This window comes from Rhinolophus ferrumequinum, chromosome 11, assembly GCF_004115265.2.
Source record: "Rhinolophus ferrumequinum isolate MPI-CBG mRhiFer1 chromosome 11, mRhiFer1_v1.p, whole genome shotgun sequence".
NCBI lineage: Eukaryota > Metazoa > Chordata > Mammalia > Chiroptera > Rhinolophidae > Rhinolophus > Rhinolophus ferrumequinum.
In genome coordinates this window covers 72,251,802-72,261,927 of record NC_046294.1, presented here as the reverse complement: position 1 = coordinate 72,261,927, position 10,126 = coordinate 72,251,802, and the positions used below count along the sequence as shown (strand labels likewise).

Below are 10,126 nucleotides of genomic sequence, written 5' to 3'. Positions count from 1 at the left end.
AGTAATTGATACACAGAAGATACTAAATAGGATATTTTGAATGGGTTAATACATGAATGGATGCATACAAGAAAGAATAGATAATTGCTGCCAAGCCTCAAGGAGCAAAGACGTGCTCACGTCGAGGGGAAGAAGGAGGATTAAAAATGAGACCCCAGTTTCCCACTTGATCTTTTGCCAGCCCTGCCTCACCTGAGACATTCTAACAAGTTTCAGAGAAAGATCCTATTTTTCCCATGATGCCAATGAGCAGGCTCTACACAGGGCAGGAAATTACCTCACACCCCACCTGTGGACCAGGGTCTTCTCAGCCAAGGTTCTCAGATCCTAGGCCTCAATAAAGATTAATGGAAACAATGGTGCTATGCAAACAGTGTACCAGGCCATTTAGCAAAGGCGGAAGTAACCCCATGAACCCAGGACAGTCACCCCAAAGCGAACGCCTATGGAGCTCAATAAATTTCAGTCAGTATAGGTATTGAACAGCCAGAGAGCATATGGGGTCAGCAGTTCTGCCCTGTGCCCTCGAAGCAAGGTGTGTATACAACCCGGAGCATTTTACAACCAGCAAAATCAAGTAGCAAAAGTCTATTTTTAAAGAAAGGTCATGGAGTACTCTGTGATCTGTGTCCTGTATAGTAAGGCCTTTCTCAAATAGGGAAGAATGGCAGAAAAGAGCTGTTTACATGGTACAGCGTGTCCCCTTCATACACGTCCTGTTTGATATTAATCACAAGATTGCTACACCAAGAAAACCCAAGTAATCTGTTTGGAGTCATCATTGCTGGTGATTGCCCAGGCTACTCACTGCTAATCTAGCGGATGTTATGAAACATGAGTCAGACCACTTCCGGCTTTCTGGAAGTGCAAAGACTCTCTGTATATAAAGAGGGAGTTCCCTAGATGAGATATTGGAGCAACAGGCAGGTGGGGAGCCTTCAAATTTCTTCAGCTAAGAAGACAGAGGTCAGCATGCTTAGCCTTCCTCTGCTGCTGCTGCTGCTCTGGGGCACGGGGTCTCAGGGCTTCCCAGCTGCGACTTCAGAAATACAAGAGCAGGATATGGAGATGGTCAAGGTAAATGCTGAATTTCGATGCCAGAAATGCAAAAGCCTTCATTTGCTATCCCCCCAACCCCCTTATAATGGAGTAGTAGTACTGTAATGAAGTTGATGTAAGGGTGGATTTTTTTACAAAGAGAAATTTTTGTTAGAAAGCTCACTCTCCCCCAGAATGTATCTAGCCATGCATAGACCTCTCCTTTTCTAGTTGGAGGTGAGAGGGAACGAAAGGAATGATATGCAAATTTAGTGCTACAAATTGTAACTCTGACTTCATTGTACTTCATAGTAAGTAGATTTCTTCTCTGAAATTGCACTTTTCACCAATAATAAAGATAATAAGGACCATGAAATCTAAGCACAATCTTTCAAAGTAGCTCTCTGTTTCTGCTAAAACCTCCTACTGTCAATCTTTAGAAAAACAGGAAAGATTTCCCATTTTGTTTCAGTAATTGTATCTTTCACCAGAAATACCTGGAAAACTACTACAACCTGAACAGTGATGAGAAACAAATGAAAAAGATGAGAAAGAGTATTCCAGTGGTTGAAAAACTGAAGCAAATGCAGAAATTCTTTGGGTTGAAAGTTACTGGGAAGCCAAATGCTGAAACGCTGAATGTGATGAAACAGGCCAGATGTGGGGTGCCTGACATAGCCAAGTTTGTCCTCACTGAGGGGAACCCTCGCTGGGAACACACAAACCTGACCTACAGGTAACCAGACTGAGCACTAGAGTGAGAATGCTATTTCCCATCACAGCCATAAGAAATGAGGTCCTATGTGTCTCTATGTTATTTCATTTTAAGGATTGAAAATTACACACCAGATTTGCCGAGAGCAGTTGTGGACCATACCATTGAGAAAGCCTTTCAACTCTGGAGTAATGTCTCACCCCTGACCTTCACCAAGGTTTTTAAGGGTCAAGCAGACATAATGATATCCTTTGTCTGGAGAGGTGAGCGCTTTATGTATCAAAAGTATTCTCATTTTAACTTTATCTGGCCACTAAATCTCTTCACCTAGAATTCCTTGTTTGAGAGGAATATTGATTTTATAGGCATAAGGGGGAAACTATGTCATATTTGATGGAAGTCTGTTGGCCTCTTAACAAAGCAAATGCTTGTCCTCTTCTGTTAGACTAGATAAGAAGCAAGAGGGACATTTGTTGAATTCTGTTTCTTGCAGATCATGGTGACAATTCTCCCTTTGATGGACCTGGAGGAAACCTGGCTCATGCTTTTCAACCAGGCCAAGGTATTGGAGGGGATGTTCATTTTGATGAAGAAGAAAGGTGGACCAACGATTTCACAGGTAAGTCAACTAGCCTTGCCTTTCTCAGTTCCCCCACCCCTTCACGGTTCATTGTAATAACCGATTCATTTAACTAAAAGAATGCATCAATGGAAGCATACTTTTTAATACCACTTAGAAAATTCATAATACATTTAGAAAAGTGTAAGAAAAGGGTATTTCTGTTAGTAACAACATCTTATTGGCTACAAATAGGCCACTTTAAAATTTCTATTAAGAAAAGGTTGAATATCCTAATGTTTTACTTGTAGGCATCTACATACAATTGTTTTACTAGAAAGACAGGCACACCGAGATTTACTAGTGGTAGTAAGATTACGTGTGATTTAAGGGAGGAGAGGCTATATGAGTTTCCCAAAATTTCTAGCATTAAGCATATAACAGTTTTATAAACAGGAAAAACAGTGGGCGTTAATAGACCTCTATTGCTTCTTTGTGAAATAATATGCATCATCTCATCACTGACAAGATTGACGAATCTGTGCTAGACTCTCAGTCAGCTGAATTTGCCCTTTAATTGCGTCAGTGTAATCATAGAGTTTAGGCTTTAACCTGTCTCTTCACTATTAATAAATACATCCCTCTTGCCTTGGGGAAAAAAAGTTTTTTATATATTTTTAAAAACTATGAAATAAATATGAGCATTAGTCCTTGTAGAATTGTGCCTTACTTCTTAATTAAATATCTCATAACTGAAAACATTTCAAGTAATCACAAGTGGGTTTATCGGCCCTTTTAGATTACAACTTGTATCATGTTGCTGCTCATGAATTGGGCCATTCCTTTGGACTCTCTCATTCTACTGATATTGGGGCTCTGATGTACCCCACCTATATCTTCAGTGGTGATGTTCAGCTCTCTCAGGATGACATCGATGGTATCCAGGCCATATACGGTGAGTATAAAGAAAAACATCACAGACAAGGGGCTGTTACAACAGCCATTCGCTATGTCTTTTAAGAAGAAGTCTTTCATTGTTTATGTAGGTTTCCAATACCAGGCAGCTCTAACTCAAGATGCGTTTTTTTCTTTAGGACCTTCCAAAAATCCCATCCAGCCAATAGGCCCACAAACCCCACGAGCATGTGACAGTCAGCTAACCTTTGATGCTATAACTACGCTTCGGGGAGAAGTGATGTTCTTCAAAGACAAGTAAGACATCAGTTCTCCTTCTAGTTTTGTGTTTGTAATAATAACAACACTCACCACTATGGTTCCCTCTGGGCCCCTGCTGTGTATCACATGTTATTTTTCTTTTTTTTTTTATATATACATAATTATGTGCTAGCATTTTCAAAACATAATGAACTTATAACAACTTTGTTTTCCCACATCTATTCTGCCATTTGATTCTCAGGAAAAATACCATTGAAGCAGAAAAAAACCAGTAAATATAATCCCATTTTGCAGATAGGTAAAGTAAGGCAGAGAAGAAAAGAGACCGTTTCAGGGCACAGAGTTCTTTGGTGACAGAACAGTAATTGGTCTTCTGACCCCTCCTCCAGGGCTCTTTTCCTTTATGGCATTCTTTATGTTGATCAGTATGTTAGTACTTTATTAAGAGGAATCAGTCCTTTTCATAGCATCATCATGCTGATACCTTTTAAGTATCACCCCTTCTGTCCTAGAAAAGACAATCCTCCCAAAACCTGTGATCACGATAGGACTCTGTTGCCCCCAGAGGCCTAGAGAAGGGTGGGAGCCATTGTGGGAGGATCCCCACGAACTCATGAGGCCCCTCTCTTGGGTGGATGTGAGCAATCACAATGCGCTTTCCACCTCAGAAGAGGACCCTAAGTCTCCCTCAGCAGCACGTGGCCTCAGAAAGGCTATGGTGGGTCCCCTCACACTAGAGGAACAGGCTTGTCTTGTGTACCATACTGATTGCTAAAAGACCAAGCACAACAATAATACTGTCTTTTTCTGAATGATGCAGTCCACAGCACATAGAAAGTAGGGGTGCTCAGAAAGGCTCGCTTCTCCTCAGCTATTCTTTTTAGTGTGTTGTTCATGCTGTTTGAATACTTTGTGGTCATATCTAGCCCAAAAGGCAGGGTATTGGCTGCTAATGCTTTTCATCCTCTTCTTAATTATTTTTGAGTGGATAAGATAAGCCTGGCTGTAAACCACCTAAGATGTGGCTCAATGCTGGGGAGTGCTAAGGAAATACAAGGTGATTAAAGAAAGCTTTCAGTAGAGCAGGGCACACCTATCCAAGCAAGTATTTGAGGGATTACTCTGAAGAACAGCACAAAGTCCAGGATTTGCAGGAACTGAAAGGACACTGAGATCGTTTAAATGTCACCAAGTCACTAAGACATGGAATGCTAGAAACAGTAATAGTAACTGACTTGCCCAAGGTCTCACAATCAAGCAGAGGCATGACTCGATCTAGACGACAGATTTCTGACTGCCAAGGTCATAGTCTTCCCCTTGGCCTGGAATCTAGAAACCCTTCTGTCAGCCCACAGGACAGTCTATGCTTTGCCATTTCCCCAGTCCATATGGGCTATAGAATCAACTTTGTTAACCACCAACCAAAGCAAGACAGAAGGACTAGCTGCCAGATCTGAGTTTACAATTAACCTTTGCTTCTTAATCAGCTGCGTGGCCTTAGACACCTCCCTTCGCCTCCTTGACCTTAATTTCTCGTCTGTAAAATGAGAGCAATACTCCCTTGTAGGGTTTTTGTGAGGTAAGGTATGATGTAGGTAAAGGGCCTATGTGATGGGTGGGTACACTAATGTAGGTAGGAAATCCGCATTGTGTTCCAGCCAGTGCTATGCTGCAGGGGGGATCCCAATGGCCAAAGCCAATTTTCAAATTTTGAGAATTTTGCCAGCTGGTTGTTAAACACTACCATTATTAAGAGTTAAATTATATCAACTTAAAAATTGTATTTAAACCAAAGATAATAAAAATAATCAAATGTAATTCTTTTACATTTGACTATTTATTTATGTTCTTGAGGTTGTTTATGCCTAATGCTATTTGTATGGTAGAAATCCTACACAATGGTCACCACTGCAGATCTCTTGAAATCTGCTCTGGTGGGAGTATTTTCACCATGAAAATAAACAAATGCTACAAACCAGGCACTCCTACCCACCCCCACCTTGGAGAGCCAAGTGTTAAATATTTACCAGCACACCACTAGTGCCAGCGATAAGAACGAGATGGATGTCAGCCAGAGCTCGCTATAGATTAGATCAAAACCTTTTTTTCTTGTTTTCCAAACCAGGTTCTACATGCGCGTAAGTTCTTTTTACCCTGAAACTGAGGTCAATTTCATTGCTGTTTTCTGGCCAACTCTGGCAAACGGACTTGAAGCTGCTTATGAGTTTGCTGATAGAGATGAAATCCGGTTATTCAAAGGTAATGCTTCCACTTATTTTTCAGTTTCTATGAATTATTTTTTCATTGGCTGAGATATAAGAGAATACTAGTTCTCTCCATGGAATTGAAAAAAATCTAAGTATCACCAAATCAATGTGAGTCCATCACCTTAATTAAGAATTGCATAATGTATTTCTGAGTTATTTAAAATTAAAAGCATATAACTGAAGATATAAATTTTCTGGCTTGTTTATGAATCTGGACTTATGAAAGCGTTTTCTGTGAAAACTATTTATGTGTTTCAAACCCTCTCCACATCGCTGGGGGTGCTGAGAAATAAAACTGAGGGACTTGGACCAGTACTGTAGAGGGCTGGAACAGAAACATTTGAATTGTGTGATTTCCTAGAGCTATTTTAATATCGATGACTCTCCTCAGAAAGGGGGAGCCCCCTCCCACACTGGTTAGCATGGGGATGCTGCAGCCTTGTTACAAAGTGTGGTCCTCAGGCCAGTCATGTTGACATCATCTGGGGAGTTTGCTAGATATACAGAATTACAGTTAGCATAATGCCCTTAAGGTCCATCCCTGTTGTCAGGTCCCAGTCCAGACTTCGAATTTTAACAAAGTTCCCAAGTAATTTGTACGTACGTTACACTATGAGAAGTCCGGAATTACCATGAATTGACTATCACTAGGTGGCATCATGAACTTTTGAGTCATTTGGACATTTGGAAAGAAGCCCCCAACCTCATAGACCAGTCATTCTCAAAGCTGCTGCAGATTAGAATCATCTAGGAAACTTTAGAAAAACACTCATTTAGTTGGTCTGTGGTAGGATACTAGTATCAGTATTTTTTAAAAAATCTCCTGAGATAATTCTAAAGTGTAGCCAAGACACTGCTCTGGCATGTAAGACTAAGAACTTCCCTGGAAATCTGTTCGCTGTCGACTGGTGCCCTGGGCAAGGGTTTTCACCTCTCTTTCTTGATTGCAGGTCATAAGTACTGGGCTGTTCGGGGGTATGATGTGCTGCCTGGGTACCCCAGGGACATCTACAGATCCTTTGGCTTCCCCAGAAGTGTGAAAAGTATCGATGCTGCTGTTTTTGAGGAAGATACTGGAAAAACATACTTCTTTGTTGCTAACAAATACTGGAGGTAAAGACTCATTGCAGAAAATGTTAGGGCACCAGTTCTCTCTAGATAGAGAGGAAGTTCTAGATTGACCCGTTTTAAAGTGAGTCTCATACTGCCTTGGCTAGCTGCCTTTTCTATGAATGGCATCCAGCATCCAAGTCTCTTCACCCATAATTATTGTGCAATACCTGTCCCAGAAATCCAGGGAGCAAATGGGGGCTGACTTTGGAAAAGAAGACGTAGAAAGGAGGGCATTCATCTTCGTAGAGCTACTTCAGCCAAAAGAAACTTACATTTAGTCACATTTTACCTTCATAGGACGTTGTGTGGCACTGGAGAATTAGAATTAGATGTTGGCGTTCAGAGGGACCATATAAATCTAATCCACTCCACATCCTACCTCACCTCATCCCACTCCCCATTTTACACATGATCTATGGAATTAAAAGTCCATGTTATATTCTTGCTGTGAATTCTCTGTAATGATTTTGATAAGGCTCATTTAACAAATGGATCAGGCGCTTTTAATTATTTTTTGACCAGGTATGATGAATACAAACGATCCATGGATGCAGGTTACCCCAAACTGATAGCAGATGGCTTTCCTGGAATTGGCAACAAAGTTGATGCTGTTTTCCAAAAAGACGGTAAGTGAGTATGTGTGTGTGTGTGTGTGTGTGTGTGTGTGTGTGTGTGTGTGTGTGTGTTTTATTTCATTGCCATAGAATAGCATTCATATTATTATTTTAACAGAAAATGCCAAAAATATTTGTTCACCCAAATGACTTGGGTTTTCCAGGAGTTCAAGTTAAACCTAGAAATCATTTGTATAATGTAGTAAATCTCTTTTGTTTTATTTCTAGGATTTTTCCATTTCTTCCATAAAACAAGGCAATACAAATTTGATCCCAAAACGAAGAGAATTCTGACTCTCCAGAAAGCTAATAGCTGGTTCAACTGCAGATGAAATTGACTGCCGTTTCAAAGTTAAATAGAAAAATATATTTTGAGAGCCCAAGGAAGGTATTTTCCTGAAGAGCAAATAAAATACAGGGCTGTTAAGTATAATCTCATTTTATACCTCATTCTGCATATTTTTTTTATGGTTTAGAATGCAATGTTTTTTGCACTGTTATAATTTAGTTCCACAAATAAGAACTAAGGATGGTCAAGTTCATGGCTTACTGATTCGTATGAGGCAGTTTTGCAAAAAGAGAAGCTCTTGCCAAAGTATCAGACTCTGAGATTGATGCTGGAGAGCAGCCCCCGTGATGAATGTCTCTCAGGAGAGAAAGAGACAGGAAATAGGATCCTTCACCAAAGGAAAAACAGTTCAAGAACCTATGAGAGGCCACTAACTAGTATTATCTCAGTATGCAAGGGACAACTTTTGTTACAGAAAATAAAATGTTTATGTTTGCAATAAAGCCATCCATGTCTCTACTGTTTTATAAACTAATACATTTACATTATGAGGTTGTTATTTCTTGATTATAAAGCCACACTTACAGAGATTAATTTTCCAATTTGAAATTGGGAAGTAGACAACTATGTGAAATATTCATGTGGAAAATTAGGAAATACAAAAAGCTCAAATATTCTCCATTCTCATGGAATTTACATCATATATAAGTGGGAAAAGTCTATTTCCCATGTTCCATATAAGGATTCCAAAATTGGTTTTAGATAAAAGCAGTGACAGCATGGTAGAGTTTTCTAAGGACAGTCTTCTCTCTTCTTCTGGACACACAGGAAGGTTGTGTTTTCCCACAGCCCAACACCTTATAGTTGTGGTGGGGGATGGGTGAGCAGGGGCATCTGACTAACCCTGGCCAGTGGATTGCTCCCAGGAGTGACCAATATCACTTCTGGATGGAAACATTTGTTTGCCCGTACAAATTTCTCCAAGTGGTCTCCCTTTCTCTGCTGTGATGATTGCAGTAGCACGTCCTGAGAGAGTTTCCACAAGATGGAATAAGATTGAATTGTTAGGCCACCATTGCAAACAGTTACCCCAAACTTCGGTAGATTTTTTTTTTTAATAAAAAATGTGGCTATGCCACTGATATATTAGATTTTGTTAAAGCTGCATAATCTAGTTTGTCTGAAAAAAACACTATTCCATTGTACGTAATTTGGGAGGATATTAATATAGGTAGGAGTCTTGCAGGTAACTTTCAAGCCCCATGAATTTTATGAGTTGCTCAGAGAGTGTTCATGGTGTTTACAGATTTTCCAAGTACATAGAGACTCTTGAGAATATTTTGAGGTGCTCATTATTCTGAGGGAGGCATTTTTCAACTTAAGAATTTGGAGAGTAGTGTGTAACCTCTCTTTTGGCCATTCTCTCTGTCTCTCTCTCTTTTTCTCTCTCTGTCTCTCTGTCTCTGTCTCTCTGTCTCTCTCTCTCATAAACATCTTTATGATGAAGTATAACACGAATGCAGAAAAATGCACGTATCAAAAATGTTCATATCATGAGTTATCACAAAGTTACAAACCCCATGTAACTGTCACCCAGCTCAAGAAACAGAGCATCACCAGTCCCAAAGTAGGCCCCCTCAAGTCGTGCCATCCATGCTCAGCTCTGCCTTAGCTTAGTTCACTAGAATCAGAGCCTGAAACAGGAATTCTGTGGTGTGGTCATTGGAAGAGGAGTGCCCCCAGGGGGAGAGAGTAGGGGAAACATTTTAGATCAGGGATAAAGCTAAAGAACGCTAAAAAATATGGTCTAAGATAGAGATTGGTCTGATCTCATGAGCAGGGAGCTCTGGAGCAAAAACTGAGTCACACTGTTTCACCCTGAGGCAAAGGGTCTACCTAGCTTTTTGTAGCTCTGTGTCAATTAGTCATCAGTTAAAGTCTGGTTTCAAAAGGAGGGGCATAGCTCTGAGACAAGATGGCTCCCATCTGACAAAGGAACAGGGGACACTGGGAGTTGTAAGCAGCCAACCCTCACAATAGCCAGGAGGTGCTAACGCTAATTAGCTTGTGCTAGTGAGGATCTGGGAACAGCATTAACAGCATCCCCTATACGTGCTCTATTTCCCAAAGGTAACAACTATCTGAGCTCTAACGTCTTACATTAAACATGCCCATTTTTGAACTAAATGGAATCAAATACCTGTTCTCTTGGATATGCCTTATTGTGTTCAGCACAGCATTATGTTTCTGCACTTCATCCACTGGTAATGGGCTTTAGGTTGTTATCATTTGGGGGCTTTTATAAATAATGCCACACATATGTAGACATTTCTGTTGATTGTCGACCTAAGAGTA

General features: G+C 40.4%; 1 protein-coding gene across 1 annotated transcript; it reads left to right on the top strand.

The window, feature by feature from the left end:
• Positions 1-926: 926 nt before the first annotated feature.
• On the top strand, positions 927-8,229 carry MMP1 (matrix metallopeptidase 1). Its single transcript, XM_033121643.1, has 10 exons — positions 927-1,077; positions 1,530-1,774; positions 1,868-2,016; positions 2,247-2,372; positions 3,112-3,267; positions 3,407-3,524; positions 5,614-5,747; positions 6,706-6,868; positions 7,391-7,494; positions 7,711-8,229. The coding sequence occupies exons 1-10, from the start codon at positions 973-975 to the stop codon at positions 7,812-7,814; spliced, it is 1,404 nt and encodes a 467-aa protein (XP_032977534.1). The 5' UTR covers positions 927-972; the 3' UTR covers positions 7,815-8,229.
• The last annotated feature ends 1,897 nt before the right edge of the window (positions 8,230-10,126 follow it).